The sequence below is a fragment of the Vombatus ursinus genome, unplaced genomic scaffold, assembly GCF_900497805.2.
Source record: "Vombatus ursinus unplaced genomic scaffold, bare-nosed wombat genome assembly UNPS02001287.1, whole genome shotgun sequence".
Classification (NCBI taxonomy): domain Eukaryota; kingdom Metazoa; phylum Chordata; class Mammalia; order Diprotodontia; family Vombatidae; genus Vombatus; species Vombatus ursinus.
The window spans coordinates 11610724-11638710 of NW_020941065.1; the positions used below are offsets into that span (position 1 = coordinate 11610724).

The following is a 27987-nucleotide window of genomic DNA, read 5'->3' on the forward strand; positions in this document are numbered from 1 at the left end:
GCGGCTCGACGATCTGATTGGCCGATCTTGGGGGCGGAGCCTCCCTGGCTGTCAGGGATGGCAGTGTATGACAGCGTCTCGGCTTGAGCACTGAAGAGTGGCAGCGACTGTCGGTGAGATCGCCGTCCGGGGGGACGGGGAAGGGCCTGGGGCTGCCGCCCCGCTGACCGTGAACAACTTGGGCCTGCCGGGAGCCCGGGGCCGCAGGTCCGGAGCCGGGAGGCTCTGACCCTTGAACCCTGACTTGGCCCCTGGGTCAAAGTGACCAGTAATAACAACAATACGGACCACAGCCGGCGCCCCTGTAGCGCTTTATGGTTTGCAAAGCGCTTCACTTACGTGGAGGTATTATGGCCATCACCAACTGCCAGACGGGGAAACTGAAGCTGGAGAGGGGCGTCCACGGGCAAGGGAGCTTCGGTGCGGCGGGATTCGAACCCGGCACCCTTTGCATTCGAGCCCAGCCCTTTTCCCTGCTTGGTGCCTCGGGGGGCCCGAGGAGAGCCGCTGGCCCCGCAGCATCTTCTAGGACCGTAGACTTAGGGGTGCCCCTCCGTGGTTGCGAGTGCCCTGAACGTGCCAGTGTTAAATTGTGTCTGTTAGTCCCCCTCCCCCCCAGTGCAGAGTGTAAGCCCCTCGGGGGCAGGGCCTGCCTTAAAGGCTGTGTATCCCGACAAGCTTCACCTCCTCTGTAGTGTGTCTCCTCCTTCCTGCCATAGCAGGGGCTTAATGAACGTTTGCTGATGGATTATTGATTGACCTTGTCACCCTCCTGCATTTTACAGATGAGGAAACGGGCCTCAGCAGGCTCTTGCCCAGCTTTACCTAGATTGAGAGGGTCTCCTCAGGCTCCCAAAGCAGGCGTGTTTTCCACTGAGCCACGCAGACTTAATTTCTTCTGCACAATGAAGGGCTCAGATAATGTGTAGGATCTGTGCTGTGTCTGAATTCTGTGACCCTTTAATCCAGGCTTGAGGGATCCATGGTATGAAAGGGCTGAGGGACAGAGAGCCAAGGGTTCTAGGGTCAAAGATTGGTAGATAGATGAAGCATCTATTTATTAAATGCTTAGTATGTACCAGTAATTGCTGGGGATACAGAAAACTGGCAAACAAGACAGTCCCAACTTTTCAAGTCTCACATTCCTAGGTGGCAAGATAATAAAGGGGAACTAGAAAGAAAAGTGGGTAGAGAAGTGGGTATGGAGAAGCACTCCAGAGAGACAGATCTAGAATGAAGCGGGTGGCTGGGGCCCCTCATGAAATAGTGGTCAGCAGAGTAGGGTCTCAGGTCAAAGGGACTGGGGGCCCCGGGGTCTCTCCTTTCTCCCTTACGGCACCCGCTTGTCCTGTGTCTCTTCTACTCCCGATCTTCCCCTCCTTTCTTTCTCTGTAGAGGCCTAGGTTTCTACAGGTCTTTTCCCCTTCCGTGAGACTCAGATTACACATGAGGAATGTCATTGTTTGCATGTTGTCTCCCCATTAGAATGGGAGCTCCTTGAAAGCAGGGACTATCTTTGCCTTTCTTTGTGTCCCCCTCACACACAATAAGTGTATGATAAGAGCTTATTGATTGACTGACTCCCTGGCCTCAGGTGCTCAGTCCATGATTCTCCAGCTCCCTAAAGTCTCTTGGCTCCCTCCCCTCAGGACCACTTTGTTTTTCTTTTTAGGATACAGGCTCAACATGTTGCCTGAGGCTTTGCTGGTGTCGGCGCCTGGGAAAATCATCCTTCATGGGGAGCATGCCGTGGTCCATGGCAAGGTAAATGACTCGGGCCCCAGGATGCTTCTGCCTCACCTCTCTACTGCATTTTTCTTCCAAGAGGCTAAAAACTTTAGAAACATTGATTCTCTAAGTGGAGATGGGGAGGTGGGAAGTTGAAATCTGGTCCAGCCTGCTCAGAGGCATCAACTGTTGGTTAAAGTAGAAAAGGTGAAAAGAGGGCTGCATTTGGTCCCTCTGGGATCTTGGGGCTGAACCCCAAGTCTTCCAGTCACTCTACTTTGGAAAGTCACTCTATCCCTTTTCAGGCCCTTCCATCTCTGAATCTGTGATTGGAGGGTAGCATTCGGTGGTAGAAGGGAGCAGAGAGTGGCTGTTCTTCAGCTCGTCAGGCGAAAGACAGATGCCAGCTACTTCTGCTAGCAGAGCTGAGGGAGGCTCTGGGATGAGGCCATTTTCCTCCTCCTTTCCCTGTAGGCTCTAAAGAAGGGAACAGAGTATTCTTGTCTGGAGTTGTCAGACCCCAGGAGAATCTCTTCCTGGGCCATTCTTCAGTGACTTGTTAAATACCTTCTAGGTGCAGATGTGAAGGAGGCCCCGAGCTCCTCGATCTGGGCTGACTTCTGCTTTGGTTGCTGTTGGCTTTTACAGATCGCGTTGGCTGAAGCCTTGAACTTGAGAACGTTCCTGCGGATAAAGCCCCAAAAAGACGAGAAAGTGAGGCTCAGCTTGCCAAACATAGGGGCCAAGAGGGACTGGGACGTTTCCAAGCTCCAGCTTCTGCATGAGGCCTTCCTAGGTAAGTACTCTACTTCTCGGACCTTCAGGGGGTCTGCCAGCCCTTTGACCCGTTGCTCTACCATGTGGGTGTGGGTGTCCCATCCATCCGTCCTTGTCTCCGTGTTCATGTCCTTCCATAAGCCCTGTGGAGGGGCCTTCTGGGTTTTAATATTCAGTGGATGCCAGTGTAGCTCTTGGCCTGTGCTTTCAGGAAAATGAAAATGGGTTAGAGCTCAGGCCTGCTGGAAAGCGATTAACCAAAAGAAGCCCGGGGGTTCTCGACCTCCTGGCCTGCTCATTGTGGGGAGCTTCCCTCGGGGAGGTTGCCTGGGTGTTTGCCATGGCTTAGAAGTGGGAGGTTGGGATCAGAGCTGCTGAAAGCACCTGGGGCCGTTTTGGGAGGAGTTCTTCGAGCAAAGTCCAGTCATCCACTTCCTGGGCCCTTTAGCCGGTTAAAGGTTAGAAAAGATCCCTTCTAAGGGCCTGGATGGCCAGGAGTTCGTAGTGGTGTTTCCTTGAAATGGTCATTTGTGTTCTCTGTTTCTGGTCTGGGGCGCCTGTCCCCTTCTTGGGAGGATGGCCTCTAGAACACTGATGTGTACGGAGTGCTGAGGTTGCACTCCCACGGGGCATGTTGTGTTAATGAGACAGTCAGTGGGCACTGACCCCCTGTGTGTGCTCTGTCAGATGCTCAGTCTGGCCCTTGTTACGTCAGGGACTGAGCTGGAACAAGCAGGCCTGTTCTGTGAGCTTGGGATGAGTGAGCACAAGGTGCTCTCTTCCTACTTTCCACTTAAATGATCTTTGATTTCAACTCCCTATTAGCTAGCTTGGTGCTTTCCTTTCCAGTCCAAAAAGTCTTTTTATTGGCAGAGAAGACAAAAAGAATTGGATGGTTCTGATGTCTTTGTCGTCCTTTGTCACTGGCCCATCCACTCGAGAGTCTGTCCTGTCCCTTCTGTGATCCTCTGCTTTCTCCCAGCTTACCCAAAAACGCCCCATCTGTTGTCTTCAGCGTCGTGATAAGCTCAGCTAATTCTGGGGTTTAACTCTTCTGGTTCTCTTTGCCGGGCTTGGTACATCAGTGGCTGAGCTGTAACAAGCGGGGCCTGTTCTGCAGGTTTGGGGTGTGTGCACCCAAGGCACTCTCCTTCTACCTCCCCTGCCTCGCTGCCTTCCGTCAGCGCCTCGCTGCCTTCCGTCTCCTCTCCCAGTCTTTTAAACGTCCAGCATGGTTGGGGAGTTTCCTGGGCATCGTCTCGGCCAGTTTTGGAAATGAATCCCTCTTTCCTCATCGGGACTGTTCTTTAGAATTTCATCCTTAAAAGCCTCCCGTTTCTCTCGAGCTGAATTCTTCGGTAGAGCTTACTCTGTGGCATCCTTCTTATCCTTTCTCTGGATCCTTTGAAATCTGCTCTCCCCCAAATCTGGGGAGTCTGTGAGACCGCCTGGCTTTCTTCTTTGTCATAAATTCTAAGGTGGAGTGGTCACTTCCCCACAAAATTCTAGGTATCTCTACCTCAGCACCCAGTTCCTCCCTGTTGTTGAGAATCATAATGTCTGCACATAGTAGGTGCTTAATAAATGTTTGTTGATTGACTACTGACAGATGAAATTGTCATTGCATCTTGACTTGAGTCAAGCCTTGGATTTGGTTCCCAAACTCCTTATCCCTGTCCTTTTGGTGATACCCTGTAGGAGTTCACTTTCCCCTCATCTCTGACTCTCTTGCCTTGTTCCTCACTTGAATTTAAGCCTCGGGGCTGGACCAAGGATTCACTGAACTCTGGGCTGAGGGTGCTCCCTCTGCCAATGCAGATCTTGGGACTGGAGAGCGTCAGCTGGGGCTGGGAGAGGTCAGCTGGGGCCGGGGTCACACAGCCAGGTTGTATCCAGGTAGGATCAGAAGCCAGGGCTTCCTGGTGTCAGGGTCAGTCCTTTGGCCACCAGGCCGGACCATCTTGCATGAAGATAGCTCTTCAGCATATTGCTGTAGATTGTGGTTTCTTTATTCAGACCAGACCCTCCTGGAGGAAACAGACTGGGCCTTGACATCTCTGTTTCCCTTCTAGCACTGATTGTTAGCCATTGTCAATAAACGTTTTTAGAGTACCAACTATGTGAAAAGATATTTATTCACTTGATATTTCTGCAGTATGTATGTTTATATGTACTTGCCTCTCCTATTAGAATGTAAGCCCCTTGTGAGGGTGGTTTCGTTCTCTGTGGTTGTCTCTAACCCTAGCACAGTGTTTGGCACATAGTAGGTGCTTAATCAGTGCTTGTCAAATGATTGATTGGTGAAAGGCACTGTGTTGCTTACTGCAGATGTAATGATGAAAGTGACGCAGTCCTTGGTCTCAAAGAAATCGTGATCAGAATGTGTATGAGAAGGGAGCAGTCAGGGGCTGAGTTGGGTAAAGGGAAGGCCTAGTGCCTGAGCTGGCCCTTAAGGGAAGAGAAGAATGGCATAGACAGAGATAACGGGGGACAGTGAACTCCTTTTGTGCCCTTTTTCCCAGCCTGCCTCCCCCAGAGCAAGTGGAGGCTCTCAGCACGGCGGGCCCTCAGCCGACTGTCTGACCTGAGCCTTCTGTCAGACGGTGCCTGATTGTGAGATCCTGGGGTCAGTGGGTGTGCTGCAGCGGCAGCCGGGACAGACACACAGCGACACAGTCTTGTACACCTGCCCTGCAGATGTGGGCTTGCCTGTGTCTCAGGCCTGTCACAATCACGTCACTCGAGAGCCAATTAAGTCATCCCCAATGATCTGACTTGTGTGAATGAACGCACCTGATCTGGGCATGCTTCTTAGCCACCAGTGAGTGGCTCTCTGAGTGTGTGAGATGGACAGCCCGATGCGGCCTCAGCAGTAAGCTGAACACGCCCAGGGCAAGTTGGTCATTTAATTTTTGCGTCACTCTTGTACGTTGTATGAGAAATATTTCCTGGATGGGAAGTTACATGCGTGGAGAACCTTTTTTTTTTCTTCTAGTCTGACCTGTGATTTCATTGGCCTTAGTGGGCTCCCAGGGAGAAAACTCCCTCTGCCAATGCAGATTCATGTCTGTTCTGCAGCTTATGGCCTCACAAGCCTTGCCTGGGCCCTGAGAGGCCAAGGGATTTGCCCAGAGCCACACAGCCAAGATCCTACAACAAGGGTTGATGAGCTACGGTCCATTGAGCCAATTCTAGCCTGTTGCCTGAGGGCTAAAAATTGTTGTTTTTGTAGAGCTGATGAACTCAGAATCCCTAGCTTGTAGGCCATCCAGAACAGGAGGTGGATTTGGCTGGATTTGGCCTGCTGACCTCTGTTCTAGAGCAATGGATAGAGCAGTGGGCCTGGAGTCAGGAAGATCTGAGTCCAAATCCTGCCTCAGACACTCAGTAGCTGTGGGACGCTGGACGAGTCACTTAACCTTGTTTGCCTCAGTTTCCTCATCTGTAAAATGGCACCTACTGCATTGGGTGGCTGTGAGGCTCAAAGGAGATGGTGTTTGCAAAGCACTTTGCAGACGCTCCACTTGGATATCCATTCTGCCTGTTAGCCGATCTGTATCCGTTTTGGCTCAGCGGTCAGTGGTCCGGAAGGCCCCCTGTTTCATCTCTGCTCTTTTGCTCTGTTGACAGACTCCGGGGAGCCCCCAGCTCCGACGCCAGAGCAAGTGGAAAAACTGAAGGTGTTTGCAGGCTTCCCGACGGGCTCCTCCGATAGCGAGTGCCTGGCCGTGCTGGCCTTCCTCTATTTGTACTTATCTGTTTGCAGGAAGCAGAGGTAGGTCTGCCTTCCGCTGCTGAGCCTTTCCGCTGCCGCTGCCTCTTGGCTTCCCTGCCTCCTCCCAGACCCAGCTCCAACCCCGCCTTCTGTGGGAAGCGTCTCCCCCTGTGCCCCGGGGCCGTCCCTGCTGAGATCACCCTCCATCCAGAGCTTGGATGGACAGAATGGTAGCGTCTTGGCTTCCTTAAGCTCCTTGAGGGCCTTTCTTTGTATCCCTAGAGCTTAGCCCAGGGCCTGGCACACAGTGAGCGAGCTCTTAATGAACCCTTGTTGACTGACTCACTGATTGCTAGGACCTGCGATGGCATAGACTCTGCTGGGAGAGCCCTGGCGAGCTCAGGGTCACCTCCGTGCCATGGGGAGGCGTTGGAAGAGGATTTTAATTTCTAATAGCAAGGGTGGTGTCCTCCCAAGTTCTCTTCCAGCTTTGAAGTTCTTTGGTCCTTGTTTGGCAGTGGGCACGCCAGGGAAGGGCAGTGGTACACAATGGTTTGCCCACCCTGTGCCAGTGGTTGCTGTGGCCAGATCTCAGCAGTAGGCTCCAGGGGCCGGCCCCTGGCGTTGACTTCCTGGCTGCCTGAATGGAAGGTGGGTCTGGACAGCTCCCCTGAGCAGGTCACGCCTTTCTGTTTCAGGCCCTTGCCCAGCGTGGACATCGTGGTGTGGTCTGAGCTGCCCACCGGGGCGGGCCTTGGCTCCAGCGCTGCCTACTCGGTCTGCTTGGCAGCTGCCCTGCTGGCCTCCTGTGAAGAGATCACGGGTCATCTGAAGGAAGGCACCGCCAGTGCCAGGTAACTTGGCTCATGGGTCCTGGGGAGGCCCAGGGTGTTGGAGGTAGAAAGAGGCTGAAAACCAGCCCTCTTGACTCTTCTGGGCTCCAGGCTCCTCCATCCCCGCATGGGGCCCAGAGGGGATGTTCCACTACAGCCTTGGGCTCCCCTGCACCCCTCCTGTCTCCAGGTCTTGGCCATTCGGCCTCCACAGGCTCTCCGGCGTCTACTGCCTTCTCTGCACCCATGTGACTGTCCCCTGAGTTGAGACTCCCTGCAGGCCTTCTTCCCCACAGCTGCTGGAGGGTGGTCTTCCTGAAGCCCAGGTCTAGCCACATTGCTCCCCTGATCAGCAGACTCTTGTGGGTCCCTGTCACCTCTAGATCCAGGACAGGCTCCTTCGTGGGGGCGGTTAAAGCCATTTACAGTGTGGCTGCAGCCCCCCTTCTGTAACATGGGCGTCATAAGGACAGGAGCTGCCTGCCTCCCAGGGTGTTTGTGGAGCTGAAATGAGCTTACGCACACGGCCTTCGACACAGAAAGCATCGCACACGTGTAGACTGCCCTCATCTGGCTCCCTCCCCTTCTCTCCGCTCGCCCTCTGCACCTGGAGGCTGGCGCCATTTGTGAGTCTGGGGGGTCACTGGGAGGGAGCCTGGCCTGGCTCAGGTCCCTCCTCAGGCACAGATGACCCTGGACAGGGCACCCCTCTGACGTTTTGTTTGCTTGCCTGCCTCTGGGCTGTGAGGCCCACAGGACGTTTGGTGCATCAAATGCTTTTCCATCAGGTTCCCTAGGATACTGTGCAAAGGTCAGCTGTTGTGGAATGGCCATAGAACTTCCAAAGTGGAAGGGGCCCGAGGGAGCAGCTAGTCTAGCTGCCTGACTTTACACCAGTGAGAGGAGGGGACATGGAACCTGGCTCTGAGGAGAGCCTCCCCGTGGGATTCTTTGGGTTATACTGAGCACTCTGCCTCACACGAGTCCTGGGCCGAGGGCCCCAGGGCAGACAGTGCTCAGTGTCAGCTGTGGCATCGAGTGCCCCTGGCAGGGTGGCAGCCCCTGGTTCTGTCTTGCATGACTTAGATGGGCCTGTGGCATCACCAGGGATAATCCTCCCTGGGGGCCACTCACAGCCCGTTTAGACCTTCCCATCTCTTGTAACTCTCATCCCTGGTCTCCTACAGGTCGCCACAGGGCTGGCTGGTGCATGAGGGCCTCCACGTTGCCAAATGCCATGGGAGTGCCCAGGCAGGCTCTTGGCCACTTGGCCATTGACCTCTCGCCATTTGTACGCCGATCAGATGATGATCTCCTTCCAGCTGCTGTCTGGTTCTTTGGCTCTTGGGTTGGTAGCTTGCCTGCGCCCTCTGTGTATGGCTCCCCTGCCCTCTGGGTGCCTTTTCTCTTTCATTCTTTGTACTCTTTGGCTCACAGATGCCCTGTGGCATCACGGGAAGGATTGTGACGCCTTTGTGTCAGGGAGAAGTAAAAGCGCCATGCGGTTTTGGAAGGCAAGTCAGCCTGCTCTTGCTTCGTTCATCTTTGGGCCCCGTTGCTCATCGTTGCAGTGCCTGTCCAGGACAGTGTCCATTCATCTGCATGTCCTGGTCTGGACAAAAGACAGTCTTCATCCACTTGGTTTGTCTCGTGTGAGTTGTCAGGCCAAACTTTTGTATGATTATAAATCTCATTGAAGAGTCTCTGACTTTATGCACTTAGCACAATGTTATCTGCAAAGAGGATAATCTGGAGAACCTCACCATCTGTAGGGAATTCTTCTGTGATTTGGTTATTTTATAGGACAGAAAAAACTGGTTATTTGTTACATCCTGTGCCAAGAATAGTGTGATGTTAAGAACACCCTCCTGCCAGCCCCAGAACGTATTCAAAGGGGCTTATGTTCCTGGCTGATTATATTTTACATCTGTTCCTATCCCTCTTATTCTGGGAGTCCTAGTCTTCTGTTTCCTGGCTTCCTTTCATGTGTGATGCTGTGACACCTATAAAAATGGGCCATTTAGTGTTGGTTGTATCCTGGAATTCCTGTTCTGAGATGAAAATGCTGTCAAACCCTGATGCCTTTTGCCAAAGGGAGCTTTGATCTATGTAGCCTGCCGCTGATGCCAGAGCTGCTGGTATTAATATTTCTGTCGACATTCCCCAGAATTGCTTTGACTGGATCTTTTGTGTGAGCTCTCGTGTGGAAGAGAGGAATGTGGAGGGGAAGACAGCAGATGGTGCAGAGCTGCACCTGGGGTTGAACAAGCCCGTTTTCTGGAGTTTTTCTATGGTTCCCTGTACTATTAACAAGCTCGATAATCTTAGGTGAGGTTCTGGACCTCTGGCCCTTAGTTTCTTCATCCTTAAAATGAAGGTACTGGATAAGATAACCTCAGAGTCCCCACCCGGAGCTACCGTCCTAGTCTAACATTCCTGCTTGTAAGTCTCTTCCAGCCCTGACATTGTGCTTTTTGTTATTAAAGACCTTTAGTGTTAGGGTCCCGTTGGTTGAACATTCTTTGTTTTTGATCACAAGGCCTCGTCCCACTGGAATAGTTGATGGAATTATGGATGTCCACAGCCGTAAGTGGTGTAGGCTTTCTCTCCCAGTGCAGAGCCCCATCCTTCTTTAAGTAACATCCATTCCATTGGAGCCAAAGCAAATTGTGAGGATTTTCTAGTAAGTGAATGTTGTCTTTTGTCTGTAGCATAGAAGATATGTGTATGGCCTGAGGAGATGTTCCTGGAAGGTCCCGACTCTTTTTAGCTAGGTTCTGCTGCCTGCCTGCCAGGGGACCAGCTACAAGAAAAGAGAAAGGGTACAAAGGAATGCATTGCATCTTCTTGGGATCAGAGCAGGCACCCAAGCTTTGACCACTTGGAATGTGAGGCAGATTCTGTCTTTGACTCACTGTGGGGCCTTAAAGAAAGTCCTTCTAGCTGTCATCAGTACTCAGCAGGGTGTCAGCCGTCAGAGGCCTTGGCTTCCAGGGTTGGCCGCACTGCCTGCTGATGGTGGGTGCCACCTGGCCCATGGTGATCCTCCTTCCTTCCCAAGGCTTTGGTCTCAACTTCCAAATGAGGGTATTCAACTGATTGGCCCCAAAGATCCTCTCTGGCTTGGAAGCAGGAAGTACTCCTGGGAGGTGGCCTCTGGAGGGCAGGTCGAGGAGCCTCTGTTTAACAGAGGAATATCGAGCAGAAGGTTTTCCAGCTCTTGGATGTCTTGGCTCTGAGTGCATCGGTAACATCCATTTGCCTCCTGCTGGTCACTCTTCATTCTGCATTCCTCAGTCTTACTGCTTCTAATGATTCTCTTTTACTCCTGGATATTATACAGCAGCAGAGATGCAAGGCGCTTCAGAGGTGTCTAAGGCCAACCCATTTCTTTGACAGAGGTCAAAAGTAACACCCTCAGAGGGGAAATGACTTACCCACAATCCCACAACTAGTTCGTGCCAGACTTAGGGCTGGGCCCCAGATCTTCAGACTCCGTATCTGGTGGTCTTTCCACTCTACCATATTGTCTGGTCTCCTGGAAAGATGGCAGGATTAGGAGTCTGACAATCTGCAGCCTCCTGCCTGTGTGATGCTGGTCAACTCCCTTAACTTTTCTGGGTCTCCTTTATAAAATGAGAGGGTTGGTCTAGATCAGAGGTGTATAACCTGGGGCCTGTGAACTTGGATGGGAAAAAAGAATTGCATCTTTATTTTTACTGATTTCTAACTGAAATTTAGCATTTCCCTCAATTATTTAAAACTGTGATTCTGAGCAGGGATGATGCCAAAGACAAAGGGTTCTAGAAAGATTAAGAGTCCACATTCCAGTTGGTTTCTATGATCCCTTCCAACTTTCAAGACAAATTCCCCCATCTCACCGTCATACCACTTGTCTGACCCGCTGGTGGCTTGAGTCTTTGAATATTTGAAGGCCTGCCACTCATATGGAAAAAGGGGTCCGACCTATTTGGTTGACTTGAACCAAGAGGGCAGACGAAAGAGTGCTGTAAGTGGGAATTACTGAGAGGCAAATTTAAGCTCATTGTAAGGAAGGATTCCATGGTTCAAATTATCCAGAAACAGAATGGGCTGCCTTGGTAGGCAGAATTGTAGCTCTCGATCTGAAGGGGGTTGTCCATCTTCTTTTCTCTGGATGAGGAAACTTAGACTACAGAGAGGTTACATAACTTGCCCCCATGGTCAGCACCCTCTCTTCTATACTGTGCTGGCTCCCTTGGTTTCCCCGCTCCAGAGACCTTTGGGGAGGGCTACCTGGCCACGTGTTAGGGAATATGATGGAAAGGATTCTTGGATGGGTATGGGTTGGACAGGATGACCTCTGAGGTCAGTCAACTCCTGAGATTCTGTGGCTCTGCTTTTGGGTCATCTAGCTATACCTCCACCATTTTGTGTTTGTGATGTTGACTATTTGAACCCTTGTTGAAGGACTTGACATTTATCCCTGCTCTGTTTCATCTTATTAGACGTAGCCCGTTATTCTAACCTGTCAAGGTCTCTTTGGCTTGTACCATCATCTAACCTGTTGGCCGTCCCTCCTCGCTTCCTGTCTTCTGTAGATTTGACAAGTGGTTTTAGTGTCTTCATCCTAGTTCTTGGTGATCCATGTTAAGCTGCCCGGAGCCAAGTACCCCCATACTTCCAAGCCTTGACTAGAGACTTCCTTCCAAGTAGACCCATTAATGACTTTTCTCTGAGTCCTGGCTTTCAGCCAATTCCAAATCTTCTTTCCTTGCCCTTCGTGCCCCCTAGCCATCGGGTCCACAGGGATACCACGAAGTGCCTGGTGTTTCCACAGAAATCATGGGATGTTCTGTCTGCCTGATTCCTCTGATCTTGTCAAAAGAGGGAACGAGGGCAGTCCAACCCTCTTGTGAGCTGCTGGCAGTGGTGATGACAGTTGGCTCTCTTGCTTCGTCAGGTGGACTGAGGAGGAGCTGAATTTGATTAACAGATGGGCCTTTCTGGGAGAGAAGGTCATTCATGGGAACCCTTCTGGTGTGGATAACTCCATCAGCACTTGGGGTATGTTCCTTTTCTTCCCCCTTGCTATGGAGTTCAGTTTCAGGCTAGATTGTTCAGAACGAGGGGCAGTGAAACCTCCCTGCTTAGGGAGAAAATCTCTAATGCATCCCGTGCAGCAGCTGTCCTTGGGAAGTTCATCCAGTGTTCGAGCTCGCTGGTAAGAGGTGGGCGGAGTATGGGTGGGGCAGGGGTAGGAGGGTAGAGTGGATCAGGGTCTGAATGCCCCAGAGTCTGCAGAGGGCCCCACCCACAGAAGGTCCAAGACTTGCTTTCCCCTCCTCTGATGCATGGAAGTAATAATCTCAGGCCAACCCTGTCAAGTCTTTCCAGCGTGGAAGGGCTTCAAGCATGGCCCTGAGGGATGGTTTGTGGTCTGGGGACCAGCCTAGCCACATGCAAGGAAGTCTCTCCCCATGCTGGCTGTGGGGGCTGACAGTCTTGGCTACAGCAGCTCTGTTTACAGAGAGAGTAATGGGTGTCGGAGTGGAACAGGCAGCCTGGCCACGCGGCAGGTGCTTGGGGCCCCCGGCCCAATGAGGCCAGGCCTGATGTGAGAGTGGGGACTTTGGAGGCACTTAGACTCCTGGATGGAAGTTCCTTCTGTAACTCACTCAGGTCCTTCCTTGGTCTGGCCCCGGGGGACTTTGGAGCTGAGATGAAGACAAACCAGGTTTCTTTGCCAGGACCCTCCCTGTGTTGGAGAAGAGCCAATCCCCGTGGCCTCGTCCCAACATTAAACTTGCGTCCTGAGATCTAGACTGTAGACTGTACAGATAGCGCTGTGTCTGTTTCCTTGTTCCCCTCTCTAGGTGGAGCCCTTCGATTCCAAGGAGGGAACGTTTTGTCTTTACAGAGGTAAAGTCGGGGTGATTGTGGAGAGGTGGGAGGCAGGGGATGGGGTAGGGGTGGGGTGGACCAGCCCTGATATGCCAGTGGGAGGGGGGAACTGGGGCCTTCCAGCTTAAAGTCAGGGAAGCAGAGAACAGGAGAGAAGCCCCAGTGACCACCTTATCCAACCCCCCCCATGGGAGATGTGCCCCCTAGGCCATACCTGCCAGGTGCTCATGCCTGTGGCCCCCTGTGAGGCCTGGGGCTACTGCCCTCTGTGGCTGGGCTCTCCCCTTTACAGCTTCGTCACCTGGCATGGAGAGTTGGGCCCAAGCACACGGCTTTGTCCTTTGTCTTATTCCAGCTTCGTTAGCCCTGTTTGCCCAATAATCTTCCTCAGAAAGGAAATGAAGGAACCCACGAAAGTAAAAGCCTGGCCCTACGTGGCACAGTTGCCTCTTAGAGCACAGGGACATAGAACATGTGTTCATGTGATTTCATTTATTTAAAAAGCATCACGTTGCTGGGATTCTAGGATTTGAATTTGGAAAGGATGTAGAGACAATTTATTTAGTCCAGCCTCACCTCGTGACAGGTCAGAAGAAACCAAGGTGCAGCTTGGCTGAGAGACGTACCTGGGCTCACCCAGGGCGTGTGTAATGAGATGGCTTGGACATCTCCTTCGCTGTCCTTCCCAGTCCTTGTGCTCGCTGTGAGCAGGACAGACACGGGGCTGGGCACTGGAGGGAAACACAGGGAGTTGTCCATGCCTCAAGGAGCTCGCAGCCCTACTAGAGGCCATGAGAGGGCCCCGACTCATTTTCCTGGGGCGGTCTGGCAGCTGTTGTGGGAAGTGCAGGCCGTCCCTTGGGGGAGGCTGACTGGTGACTGTCATGACAGGGGAAGAAGGTGCATATAGTGCCTATGCGTGCCAGGCCCTGTGCTAAGCACTTTTTACAAATACTACCTCGTTTGGTGGGAGGTGGGTGGTCTTATCATCCCCATTTTATAATCGAGGAAACTGAGGCAAACAGAAGTGAAGTGGCTTGCCCAAGGTCACACAACTAATAAGAGTCTGAGGCAGGATTTGAACTTGGGTCTTCCTGCCTCCAGGCCCTGTGCTCTATGCACAGTGCCATCACAAGGTGGCGAGGTTGGGGCAGGCCAGCCTGAGTGAGGGCCAGGGGAAGTGGTCCACTTTTTCCATGGATGCTCCATGTTCCTAGTTCCTCTCCAGCAGAGACACAAGGGGTCTTTGATGTGGCTACAGGTAATGATATTTTCTGTCTTCAAACAGACTCGGATCCATCAGGCAGAGGAGGGGTCCTAACATCTAGGGCGGGGCTGGTTGCCCCAGAGCTGCTCGGGGGAACACGTGGTCGTTACCTCCTCATCCACCCTTTGGGTAGCCACTAAACCATCTTTCTAATGGGCTGGCTGTGCCCCTCACCTGCCCAGAGTCTTCCGTGGGTCTTGTTTGGCCTGGGGTTCAAGACCCTGCCTCTGTCCCCCACCTCCCCACCTTTGCAGTCACACCAGACCTCCTGTCTCCTGTCTCCTCTCAGTAGCCTCATAGGTCACCCCCATCCCTGGAAAGAACCCAACAGGCCCTGGGTCATTGGACTACATTTAATGAGATTTACTTTACAATTCCCAAAGTACCAGATGGGGGAGGAGAAGCTGGGCAGCAGTCTTCTGAAAAAGATCTGGGGGTTTTAGTGGACTACAAGCTCAGTAGGAGTCAATGGTAGGATACAGCAGCTGACAAAGCAGATGCAGCCTTAGTTTTCACATTGAGCAGTATAAGGGGCAGCCAGGTGGTGCAGTGGATCCCTTGGAGTCAGGAGGACCTGAGTTCAAATGTGGCCTCTGACACTTGACACTTACTAGCTGTGTGCCCCATGGCAAGTCACTTAACCCCATTACCTCACCAAAAAAAAAAAAAAAAGCAAAACCACATCGAGTAGCATAATATCCAGTAATAGGAAAGGGAGAAGTCTTCTGCCCTAATCGGGCCATGCCTAGTTTGGAGGGCAGCTAGGGGCACCTCCTTAGGCAGTATAGCATGGTTACAGTTGGTAGCCCTGGGAGAACCTGGGTTCAAGTCCTGCCTTCTACCAGTCTTGGCAGTACGATCTAGGCAAATCACTCAGTGCCCAGGGTAACTTTCTAAGATTATAAATGACAGATGAATTGACCAGCACTGGGTGATTTGGGGGCGTTGGAACACTCCTTACTGCCACTGCTGCCTCCAGGCTCTCTTCCCACCCCCATCACCTCTCTTCCCTGTCCACCACGCTGCTGTCCACACACTTCCAGCATGCGCCCCCACTTTCCTCAGTGGGCTAAATTCCTGGCTCATGGCCTTTTTCTCCTCCTCATCTGCCCTCACACTTGGGGACACCCCAAATCACCCTAACTCCCCAGTTTCTCTATGTAGTCCTTTCCCGTGACCTGCTTCTCTGCCCCACCTTTGATCTTGGCATTATCCAGAGGCGTCCAGAGTTCACAGCCTCTGGGATTCCTTTATCTGATCTCGATCCTGTGACCTCCAGGCCCTGCACAGCCATGCTCTCTTCTCGTCCCCCTCCTGACCCCTTGGTGAATCAGTTCAGGTCTGCGTGGCCTGGCCCTCTTCTCCCATGGCCAGTTCTGCCCTGTCGGGTCTTAGCTATGGATGATTCCCACCAGCTGCTGCCTTGGCTCCTTTTGGGGCTGTGCTGTGGGGGTCCACCCCGATTTATCTGACTCAACCTTAGCTGTGCTGTCATGATGGCAAGACCGTCCTCGTCCACTTCTCCCTGTCTCCTTGGCGGCTCTTCCAAAGCTTTCCATCCCTCCCCAGACGCCCCATGGCCTCTCAGCCCAGACCGCCGCCTCCTGTTTCACTGAGGTTGAAGGCCTTCTCCCTCCCTCCTTACCTCCCATTGCCCAGATGCCTCCCGCTGCCATCTCTTCCTTCAGCCCTGCCCACTTGAGGCAATCCCATTCCACCCCTTCCTCTCCATCACCCCAACCTCTCACTTCTCTCTCCTGGCTGCTTCCCTGTTGCCGGCTAACGTGCCCGTGTCTCCTGGTCCTCAAAAACCCCTCACTGGCTCAGTCCATCCCTGCCAGTCCCATTACTTTTCTCCCCTTTGTTGTAAACTTGCAAAGACTGTCCACCGTGGGCACCTTGACTCCCTCTCCTCTGTCTTCTACTCTCTATGGGCAGGAGTCCCAGACTCAAATAGGCATAGATCTCTGCGGGCCACACATTAACTTCAAAAACTGCAAATTAATGTTATGTTGGATTGTGTATTTATTTTGTTAGACATTTCCCAATTAGATTTTAACCTAGTTGGCTACACTCGGGGTTCTGCTGGGTGCTAGGTACCAGATGCTGGGTGACACCTGTGAGTTTGATGCCTCTGCTCCAAGATGTGGCCGCCATTGTCATTATTCAACAGAGACTGCTCTCTTCAAAGTTACCAGTGATCTCTTAATAGCCAAATCTAATGGCCTCTTTTCAGTCCTCATCCTCTTTGGCCTCTGTAGCCTTTAACACTGTCAATCACCTGCTTCTCCTTGATGCCCTCTTCTCTCTAGGCTTTTGTGACACTGGTCTCCCCTGGTTCTCCTGTCTGTGGGACTGCTCCTTCCCAGTTCTCTTGGCTGGATCTTCATCCACTGGGAGTGTCCCTTAGGGCTCTGTCCTGGGCCCTCTTCTCCCTCTATACCTTTTCACTGGGTGATTTCATCAGCTTCCCTGGATTCAGTTCTCATCTCTGTGCTGCTTTTCCAGCCCTGACCTCTCTCCTGACCTCCAGCTACCCATGGGACATCTCATACCGGATGTCCATAGATGTCTCAAACTCAGCGTGTTCAGAACTGATTTCCTCTTTCCTCCAAACTTTCTCCCATTCTGAACCTCTCTGTTATTGTGAAGGACAGCACCAACGCTCACAACCTACGTGTCATCCTCAGCTCTTTACTCTTCCCCCCCATATCCAATCTGTTTCAAGGCCTGTCACTTTTGCCTTCTTAACATCTCTCAAATCCACCCCCTTTTCTCAGCTCTGACACCGCCTCTGCCCCGGTGTACCCCCGGTCTATCACAGTAGCTGCTGGAGGGTCTTCCTGCCTTAGGTGTCTCTCCACTCCAATCCACCCTCCAATTAGCTGTCATATTAATCTTCTTAAAGTACGGGGTTGACCATGTAATCCCGTTATTCAATAAACTCCAGTGACTCCCTGTTGCCTGCAGAATCAAATATGAAATGCTCTGGCATTCAGAGACCTTCAGGACCTAGGCCAGGGGCGAGGAGCCTGCAGCCTCGAGGCCACGTGTGGCCCTCTAGGTCCTCAAGTGCGGCCCTTTGACTGAATCCAGGTTTGGATTCCCTACTCCCGTCCCCTCCTACCTTTCCACTGGTTATGACCCATGCCTGGAATATGCTCCCTTTCATCTGCCTGGCTTCCCTGGCTTCTTTCAAGGCCCAGCAACAGCCTGCCTTCTACAGCAGCGGTATCCAAGGCCTCTCAATACAGGAGCCACCAGTCCACACCCAAAGATCCCTGGAGGCTGCATGTTGACTTAGTTTTAAAATGTAATGTTGTCCGTATTTTCATCCATTTTGTTAAGTATTTCCCGATTCTGTTTTAATCTGTTTGGGGCTTTAGGTCACGTTTGGATCCTCTGCTGCACAAGAAGCCTTTTCCAATCCCCCCTTAATCCTAGGGTCTTTGCTCTGTTGGTCTCCTGTATAGATCTTGTTCATACACGACTGTTTTTCCTGTTATCTTTCCCGTTAGGCTGAGCTCCTTGAGGGCCCAGATGTCTTTTTGCCTTTCTTTATGTCCCCAGCCCTTAGCACGATGCAAGGCACCTAGTAGGCATTTTTGGTGGGGGAACTTTCCGCAAGTTCAGAGTAAACACCTTGAAAGCAGGAGCTGCCGTGTCTCCTCTTAACATTTCTCCTCCGCAACAGAACTTTCCCCCTCCCCCCTGCCCCCTCCTACCTTCCCTGTGACTGTCGAGGGCACCACCATCTTCCCGGTCCCTCAGGCTCCCAGCCTAGCAGTCAGCCTGGACTCCTCACTCTCTCTCACCCCGCAGATCCAAGATGGTGCCAAGGCCCTTCAGTTTCACCTCTGAAGCATCTCTCACCTATGCCCCCTTTTGTCCTCAGACACAGCCCCCACCCTGGTGCAGGCCTTCATCACCTCCCCCTGGATGTCTGCAGTAGCTGCCGGGGAAGTGGGGCAGGGTCTGTCGCCAAAGGGATTTTCCTGAAGCACAGGTCTGACCTATTCAGTAAACTCCAGGGGCTCCCTGTGACCTCCAGGATTAAGTACAAAACACCATTTTGCACTCAAAGCCCCTTGCCCACAGCCCCTTTCTACCTTTCCAGTCTTCTTAGACTTTACTTCCCAACACGACCCCTTCTATCCACTTACACTGGTCTCCTGGCTGTTCTACCAACCAGATCCTCCATCTCTCTGCCCTGGGCACTTTGTCTGGCTGCCCCCCAGGCCTGGCATGCTCTCCCTCCTCCTTGGACTCCTGACCTCCCTGACTTTCTTTAAGTCTCACCTCAAATCCCACCTTCTACAGGAAGCCTTCCCCACTCCTCTTAATTCTAATGCCCCCCCTTCCCGCCCCCCGTTCCTTTATATCTTGTATGTAGCTCGTCTTGCGTGTATTTGTATACTTATTTTCTCCTCTGTTAGATTGTGAGCTCCTTATAGGCAGGGACAATTGTTTGCATTTTTTGTATCCCCAGATCTTAGCACAGTGCCTGGTGCATAGGGGGCATTTAGTAAATATTGATTGATTAATTGTGCTCAGGGTCCAGTGGGACAGTCCCAAGTGGATCAAATCTAAAATGAAGAAGTAAGCCCCCTCCCAGCATGGGGAGGGCCCAAGGACAAAGGGAGAGGAGTTTCTGCCCTCAGAGCCCTCACATTCTAGTGAGCGGCTACATTACACACACAGGGTGATACAGTGAGAAAAGCATTGCCTTTGGAGGCAGAGGACCCGGGCCCAAATCCAGCCTCTGTGATCTGGGCTGAGGCGCCTCCCTCCCTCCTTACACCTCAGTTTCTTCATCTTTCAATTGAGGGGGCTGGGTTGGATGGTCTCCAAGGCTCCTTCCAGCGTTAGGTCCACGAGCCCCTGGAGGAGAAGGCAGAAGCAGCTTGTTAGCAGTGGGGGAGGTCTGGGTCGGGTAGGATGGCAGCCTGTGCGGATGGAGGGGGCAGAGTGTGCCCGAGGTGGGCAGTGACTTTGATTCGGGAACTGCTCATTGGCCAGTTTGGCTCCCACCACTTCATTAAGGATAATAATAGGAAATGAAGCTGAAAAAGTAGGTTGAAGCCAGAGAGTGAAGGGCTCTAAATTCTAGGCCAAGGAGGTTGTAGTTTGTCCTCGAGGCAATTCAACATTTATCCAATTAAACTGCATTCTCTACTGCTTGGCTATACCTTTTGGTTGTACATCAGGGTCAATTAATTAGGCCGCACAGGAAGACAAGCCAGAAAACCTAGTTGAAAGTCCCAGTTTGGATTGCTCTTGGACAAAAGGAGTGTTGGGGAGAAGGCCTAAGAGGTTTTGTCTCTCCCCCACCCCAGGATTCCGATCTTGAGAATTCTCCTGACCAACACCAAAGTGCCCCGGAGCACCAAGACCCTGGTGGCTGGTGTCAAAGACAAGCTGGTAAAGGTGAGTTCTCTTGGGTTTCTGGGTCGGGGGTGGGGGCAAACTTGGGCCCCAGAGAAATGACGAGAATAAAGCCAAGGACTGCCTGCTTCCTCGCCTCATGGTGATCCATCGTCCACTTCTCTCTCCTTCCAGTCTCCCTGTCTAGCCATGTGAATCTCATCCACTCCACCAGACATTGCTTACATGTCTCCTGTGTGCTAGGCCCTGGGCTTGGTGCTGGGGATATACTTACAAAACCAAAAACACTTCATGCCCTCCTGGTGCTTCCATTCTATTTGGGGTATACAGTTGGTAAACTGGTGAGGATGTGTGTGGTCCTTTGAGAAGGAAGGGGATTTGTGGGAGGAGGCCCTGAAGATGAGCCTTGAAGGGTCAAGGGTTCCACATGGTGGGAGTGAGGACGAGGCCCGTGCAAAAGCATGGAGGCTTAAGTTTGGGGAGCTGCTGGCCAGTTGGCAATTTTAGCAGGGAAACTGAGGCCCAGCAGGATTAAGTGGCCTGGCTAAGGCTTCTCAGCAGTCCTGGTGAAGAGCCCAGGGCTTCTGGCTTCCCAGCCGCTGGTTTTCTTGGTCTGTGTTCTTCCCACATGGCCCTCTGTCTCCTGTCTCCATGCCCTGGCCTTGGCTGGCCTACCTGCCATGCACCCTCTCTCCTCTGCTCCCTCAAACACCACCTTTACAGGAGGCCTCTCCTCACCCTCTGGACTGGTAGTGTCTTCCCTCCCAAACTACTCTGTCTGTATTTATATTTATTCGCTTTATATGTTATCCTCCTTGTGGTTTTTATTTTTCTTGTCACTAGAAAGGAAGCGGCTCCTTCTCCATCCTCCTCCCTCCAGCACAGTGCTGGGGGACATGGAGGAGGCACTAGATAGCTCTTGAGGGTCAGGGGTGAGGAGGTGAACAGAAGAGGCGTCTGGTTCATTGTCCACGTCTTCTGGAGAGCAGAGACTCATGCCCTGAGTCACACGAGTGCCATTTGAGCAGAGGAGGCCTAGACCCCAGGATGCCGGTGTCCCCTGAAGAGATGGGATGGTGGCAGGTCTAGGCAGTGTCCAGCCTGACATTGTCAGACCGACCTGTGGAGGAGGGAGAGGGCGACCAGGCCTTGGCCCGAGCGGCTTCTCCTACCCCTCCGTTGTCTCTGGCCTCACAGTTCCTTCTTTCCCTTGCAGTTCCCAGAGATCATGAACCCATTACTAGCTTCAATCAATGCTATTTCCCAGGAATGTGAGCGCGTGCTGGGTGTGATGGCAGTGGCCCCGACCCCCGAGCAGTACGTGGTATTGGAAGTAAGCGCTTTTCTCCCCTCCCTGGGGTCCGTCACCCACCAGAGCTTCATTGAAAAGCCATTAGGCAGCTGGTGTGTCAGGAGCTAGGACAGACAGCCCTTCAGAGGGAGCTGTGCCACACAGCTGGCATCATTAGAGGGCAAGTGGGCACCCAGTGGGGGGCAGGGTCCTTTTGGCTTCCTGTTTCTTGCTATTCTCACTTGTCTTCCAAAAAAATGAATTGGGATGCGGGTTAGGATCTTAAACCTTCAGATTATCTTCCTAGGGGAGGAGGGGAATTCAGGAAGGAAAGTCCTCCCTAATTCTGGAGCGGAACTGCCTGAGAATGAACAGTTTTTGTTGAACTCATTGGAGAGAGGGCTGCTGGGAACCTGCTTCTTCAGCTAGGGGCTGGTTTCTGAGCTTGAGCACAAGAGTGCCCAGCTTAGGTGATGGACTGTTTCAGTATCAGAGAAAGACAGACTGTCAGAGCAGGGAGGGGCCTCAGAACAGGGGATGTCAGGCTGGGAGGGGCCTCGGAACAGGGGATGTCACGGGGGGGGGGGGGGGCGGGGCACAGGGGATGTCCGGGCTGGGAGGGGCCTGGGAACGGGATGTCAGGGCTGGGAGGGGCCTTAGAACTAGGGATGTCAGACCTGGGAGGGGTCTTAAAAAAGGGAATGTCAAGGCTGGGAGGGGCCTCAGAACAGGGGATGTCAGGGCTGGGAGGGGCCTCGGAACAGGGGATGTCAGGGCTGGGATGGGCCTGGGAACAGTGGATGTCAGAGCAGGGAGGGGCCTGGGAACAGGGGATGTTAGAGCTGGGAGGGGCCTGGGAACAGGGGATGTCAGGGCTGGAGGGGCCTGGGAACAGGGGATGTCAGGGCTGGAGGGGCCTGGGAACAGAGGATGTCAGAGCAGGGAGGGGCCTGGGAACAGGGGATGTCAGGGCTGGGAGGGGCCTTGGAGATCATCTAGTTCACTCTTTCCAGATAGGAAAACTGAGGTAACAGAAGATTAGTTAGCTTGCCCAAGGTTAGCCAAGGGGCGGAGCCAGAATTAGACAACCCCAATCTCTCAGACTAGTCCTCTTCACACCACACCACACTGTCTTGTGTTTGGGAGAGAAAACCCACTTTCCTTTGGCTGCAGGCAGTATTCCAGTAGCCTTTACTAGCGCCTCCTCCCCAAAGCCCTGCCTTTAGCAATGCTACCAGTCCCTTATGTCCTGGGGCATGCTGTATAGACTCTTCCCCCTTTATCTCATCAAATTTTCCTAGCAGCCCTGGGAAGGTAGAGCAGGCCTGGGATTTTTAGCCCCATTTGAGAGGTAAGGGGCCAAGCCCTAGTGACCGAAACAAGTGACTGGCCTGGGATGGGGCCCCAGGCCAGTGCTTTGCAGGGCCTCTGTTCTTGGGAAGACCTTAGGGCTCAGCACCTGTCCACACAAGCTTATAGTAGGGGCTGAATCAAATGGAAGAACACGGAATTGGGGAGAGGCTCTGCCCAGGTGAGGCTGAGGGGACCTCTGCCTAGAGGGCCTGAGGCCAGGCGGGAGACAGCACAGAGATCCCCCTGGCCAAGCTCCCTCCAGCACCTGGCGGGGAATCGGGAGGCGACAGAATCTTCCACGGCCTCAAATGCTCCATCCAAAGGGGGTTTTTCAGAGGGAATCAGTGATGGGGAAAATAGTGGCCACGCCCGAGCTTGTGCGCTTCAGCGCTCTCTCTGTCTCTCTTTTGTTCTCTCCCCTCTCCCTTCTCTTTCTCTCGTTCTCTTTTTTGTTTTCTTTCTCCTATTCCCTTCCTCAATCTCTCTGTCTTGTTCTTTCTTTCATCCTCTTTCCCCTACCCCCCTCCTCCTCCCTCTCTCATTCTCTCTCCCCCTCTCTCTCCCTCCCTTTCTCCCTCTTTCCCTCTCTCCCTCTGTCCCTCTCTCTCTCTCCCCCTCTCTCTCCCTCCCTCTCTCCCTCTCTCTCTCTCTCTGTCTCTCCCCCTCTCTCTCCCTCCCTTTCTCCCTCTTTCCCTCTCTCCCTCTGTCTGTCTGTCTCTCCTTCTCTCTCTCCTTTCTCCCTTCTCCACCCCCTCCACCCCCACCCCCCATGCTTCAGCCTTGTGTGGGGAGCTCAATGAACAGTCCATTGATTATCCACCGGGTGTGTTTTTGGCTGCTGTGGACGGCTCAGCTTTTGGACAGCTTTATACTTAAACCAGCAAACTGTTCTACTGTGTCATAACCTGTTGTCTGATTGCTGATGGATTTGGGATCGGGATGTGACGGGTGTCTGGGATCAGCTGAGATAAGGCTGCACCTGGCGCTCAGGCGGAACGGCGGGGGAAGGAGGCTCTTGTGGAATCTGGGCGCCCTGCTGCCGGTGGGCCTGGGTCCCGTCCCTTCTCTCCCCTCACGCTCCCCTCCCTGGCTCATCTGTCTGACGCCACGGTGGCAGGGCCATCGGCTGGTGGTGTTGGGGGAGGCGGGTGAGCCGCTGCTTCATTGGCAGGTATAGGGACGAGTGAACCGGGTGGACGTCAGCAGACGTGTCACCGTGACTGACAGCCCTCGTGGGGCGTGGAAGCTTGAAGCTCCATCAAGCCAAGCATATCGGGCCAGACGCCTTCAAACACAGCTTGCTCTTGTCAGAAGTCAGGAAGAGGCCTCTCATCTCGGCATTCTCAGAAGCAAACAGCTCTGCATATTGGGGCAGCAGAGGAGGTCTCCCTGATCACAGCCCATCATTCAGGGCCGGGTCTCCAGAGTGGTGTCGCTTCTCAGAGAAGGGGAGGACTCTGGCAGGAGGGGCCTGGACCAGAGACCGCTCCATTTCACCCCATTTTGACAAATAGGGAAACTGAGGCAAGCAGGCTCAGTAACTTGACAAAGATTAGCAAAGGCAAAGCCCCATCTCTCTGTAGCAACCTCCCACAGCCTGCTGGGAAGGCTCTGTACCCACATCTTGTCTAGTGGTCCATTTCCCATGTCATTAATAGTTGTTTGGGGTCTGAAGGCCTCAAGCTTGCCCCAGCATCTGGCCCCAGAATCAGTCAGCAGCTTCCTCTGTCCGTGTGGTCAATGGCCTCCCTCGATCCTCTGCCCCTGGCTAACACCCCGCCGTGGTGACCCGGTGGCTAAGAACAGGGCTGGCGGCCAGAAGTCCCACCTCCACCGCCCCCTCACGTGCTATCCTTCCCCTGGCCAGGCTGAGTGGAACTGGCCTTGGCAGCTAGAAACCAACCCTCCTGGGGTCGTCTGGCCCAACCCCCTCACTTTGACTGTTTATTTTTTCGAATTTTATCTTTTTTTTCCCTTTGGTTTTGTCACTGATTCCCGTGTGCGTAATCACACCTTGTAAGGCTGGTCTCCTGTCACTGGCGGATCCATCTCGGGGAGGGGGGCCTCCTTTACAGAGGGAGAAACAGACCCCCCAAGATCTGGGGACTCATTCATTCCTGTTACGTGCTGCTTTCCAGCAAGTCCCGCCACACGCCCCCAGGGAGCTTTGGCCTCCCCATCCTTCTCTGTTCTCCAAGGCTGTTCCCTCCTGCCCTCCCTGCCAGCCCCTCTCTTGCCCATTAGAGCATCTGGCTTCTCAGCCAGAACCTCTGGCAGTGGACGATGCTGTGGCACGTGATGCTCAGCTTCCCTCTGGCCCTCCCGTGACCGGCCTGTGTCCCTTGTGAGCTCCTCCCTCAAGGAGCCCTCCTCGGATCCTCATCCATGGCCCAGGCCACGCTGCGGAGCTCTGGGGTCTCCGCCTTGCCTGGCAGACCGGGGCCCTGTCAGCCTGTCTCCAGGTGTCACACGCTCCATTGAACTTGGTGAGCCTGGTGCCGGCTGCCCGCCGCCCGCCGCCCCTCCGTGCTGCAGCCCAGGGCGGGAGATAGTGCACGTTCACGTGTGTGCCCACAGAGTGGGCCTCGTGGAGGCCGGGCTGGGGAAGGGGAGGCTCTTGGGAACCATCTGCTTCACCTGCCGCTCTCTTTCCCTCCTCTCCTCCTCTCCTCTTTCTCCTCTTTCTTTGGCTGTCTCTCCTCTTTGTCCCTCTGTCTGCTCTGTCTTCTCTCTCACTCTGCCTCTTTTTTCTGTGAAACAGGTTTACCCCAGATTACGCATACACAGGCGCGCACGCACACACACACACGCACACAGGCATGCCACACACCTTCTGCCAGGGTAGTCCAATGCTTTTCCCAGAAAAGCAGGCCTGATCTATGGGATTAAGACAGCCATGGCAGCCTGGATGGTAGAGTCCTTGTGCTTTGTTAGCAGGCCTGGGGCCAGGGGCCCTCAGGGGCCCAGAGAGAGGTGTGCAGCGGGGGACCTTGGTTCCTCTCGGGCTTGGTACTGACCGGTCACTGGGTCATTAAGTGCATGTATTGAGTGTTGAGTGTATGCCTGGCACTATGCCAGTTGACAGACAGGGCAAAATTGGAAAAAGTCCTGAATTCAAGGAGGTTCTCTGGGCACGCGTATGCACATTTGTGCACAGTAACCTGGACAATCGTGGAACTTTTCTTGGTTTCTGTTTCCTGTGCTGTAAAAGAAGGAGGCTGGCCTCTGGTCCGAGCCTGTGCTCACGAGGGGCTCCGGCAGCCTGCCCAGGAGGCACGTGTAGTGTGTCCTGACCTCTCTCTGTTTCCTAGGAGCTCATTGACATGAACCAGCATCACCTCAATGCCATTGGAGTGGGCCACGCCTCCCTGGACAGGCTGTGCCAGGTCACAGCATCCCACGGGCTGCACAGTAAGCTGACGGGGGCCGGCGGCGGGGGCTGCGGCTTCACTCTGCTCAGACCAGGTAAGCCGGCTGCTCCCACAGTCCAGCTTTGGGGCCTGCTGGCAGCTCCTGGGGGGAGGGGTGCTAAGGGTGAGGCCCCTGTGGTCCCTCTAGAAAGGAGAGCAGGAGTGTTTCCCCGGCTCTTCCACTGTGAGGTGGCCTCCGAGGCTGGGCAAGGGGCTGTGCTGCAGACAGGACGCCTGCCCTGGTGTCTGCCCCGCAGAGAGATGGCGGGCCTGGCCCTCTGCCCACCCCAGGCCCCTCTTGTTTTTCTGTCTCCCCGTCGGGCCCTTCGTGTGCTTGGAGCTTGCCTCTCCGCCTCTGTTACTCTCCGCCTCTTCCTTTTTCCTCCCCCTTTCTCTTTTTCCTCCCTCTCCCTTTGTTAGGGTCATAGTCTGGTGCTGGCAGCCCCTCTGCCAATAAGGAGTCAGGCCCACAGAGGGCGGGGCTGGGGTGGGCGTGGTTTTCCCAAGGACACAGAGTAGTGAGGACTTAAGCTGGGATTCACACCCAAGACCTTGGCATCCTCCCGCCCAGATGGCAGCCGATCTGAATGGCTTCCCAGGCCCCGTCCAGCCCTGAGTTGATGGTCCTCTTCCTTTCACCCTCAGTGCCTTCCCCAAGGGGCATTGCTGAGCCCTCATTGCTGACCTTCAGGGTTTCTGAGCCCTGATTTAGGCATTCCCTGATAATAAACATTTCCTGCCAACAACCCTGTGAAGCAGGTACTGCTGTCACCCCATTCTGTAGATGAAGAAACTGAGGCTCAGATGATTTGCACCTTGAGGGCGTGTCCCCAGTGCTCGGTGCTGAGGAGACTGATGGAGGGCATGTGGCTCCAGACAGGCCGTGGAGGAGGGTGAAAGGGCCCGGAGCGTCCTGAGCAGGACGGCCTTGCTGAGCAGAGGGGAGGTCTGGGAAGGCACAGCCCGGGCTTGTTCCCGTGACACTCCCTGGTGCCCAGAGAATTGGGTCTGATCACACCGAGGTCCTGGGCAGGTAACGGCTGCCTTTCCTCCTCCTCCAGGTCTGGAGCAGTCTGTGGTAGAAGCAGCCAAACAGGCCCTCACCGACTGTGGGTTCGAGTGCTGGGAGACCATCATTGGGGCTCCTGGAGTCTCACTCCATTCTGAGTCTTCCTTAAAGGCCGACGTGCTACAGGCTTTGAACAGCTCCTAGGGTAATGCTCTGCGGTCACTGTCCCAGACAGCAGCTTCCTGGGCCCCTGGCAGCCACAAGCTCCCGACAGACAGCTAGCCGGCCTGCCCCAGTGCCGGTCATGGCTGCATGCAGCCAGAGCTGCGGGCTGGCACATGAGAACGGCATCCCATTCTGTGTAGGTGCACGCCGCTCCCACGGTCACCGGATGCTCCCCCTCCACTTCCTGATGCCCACAGCTGCCCCAGAGGCGAAGGCTCTCCCATTTCCAAACTTCCCTTACCGCCGGGTCCCTAAGAGCTACCGTAAACCCATTGGTTTCGGGCCTTGTTCCCTCTTTCCTCCGACTCAGTGCCTGAACCCGCTTGGGCTGGAGGGATACCCTCAGCTCTGGCTGTGGCGGTTCTCTGCTTGTAGAGACGAGGTGAGGGCGAGGTGCCTCCTTTGCCCTTTCTGCTTCTCCAGATCCCGCCCCTCAGCACCGGCCCTGCGATGAATCCTTCGCTGACCGCTCAAGCCCTGGCGGACTCCCTCTGGAAATCTCAGGGTGGTACCACCCGGACTCCTCAGTCATCACTTAGCCAGTGCTGTTTGGGGTCATCTGTTAAATTGTCACGGATAAGCATCTTGTCTTCAGCAGCGAAACTGGAATTGTCCATGCAGGCCACTCCTCCCATTTTAAAATTCCTTTGGACACCCTAGCACCGAGCAGGCCTCTCCGAATGTCCGAATGAATGAACCGGGGAAGACGTCATGTCCTTTGTGGTATGTTTAATGTACCATACTGGTCCTCGTATAGAGCGTTCTTGCCCCCACGTCCAGCTGGTATGAAATATGAGAATTTCCTGTGATAATTCTGTGTCCATGAGATGATCTCGCTGCCTGGAGTCCCAGGGAGCTTTTCTGCCCAGCAGCTTCTGCAGAATCCAAAGGAAAGACCAGGATCCTCTGATCCAGCCATGGGGCGCTTGGGAGTTCTTCCCATCCTTAACTCCTGAAAGGTGCAGGGAGGGGGGAGGTGGAGGCCAACTTGTCCCCATGACCTCCACATGGAGTGGAGAGGTGGAGGGAAGATTTGAAAGTTTTGGGGATGGAGGAAAGGAACTTGACCTTGTAAAGATGTTTTTAAATACAGAAATGTATGCTGAGTAAA

The 27987-nt window shown here is 53.7% G+C and overlaps 1 protein-coding gene across 2 annotated transcripts; it reads left to right on the top strand.

The window, feature by feature from the left end:
- Window positions 1-20: 20 nt before the first annotated feature.
- Window positions 21-27987, top strand: MVK (mevalonate kinase). 2 transcript variants are annotated; one of them, XM_027863697.1, is made up of 11 exons: window positions 21-113; window positions 1673-1764; window positions 2377-2524; window positions 6136-6280; window positions 6919-7074; window positions 11996-12099; window positions 12909-12954; window positions 19540-19630; window positions 20805-20921; window positions 25544-25697; window positions 26704-27987. In XM_027863697.1, exons 2-11 carry the CDS (start codon window positions 1687-1689, stop codon window positions 26853-26855), a joined length of 1191 nt encoding a protein of 396 aa, XP_027719498.1. In that variant the 5' UTR covers window positions 21-113; window positions 1673-1686; the 3' UTR covers window positions 26856-27987. The 2 variants fall into 2 exon arrangements, with proteins under 2 accessions (XP_027719498.1, XP_027719490.1); XM_027863689.1 differs by lacking the exon at window positions 21-113 and adding an exon at window positions 145-345.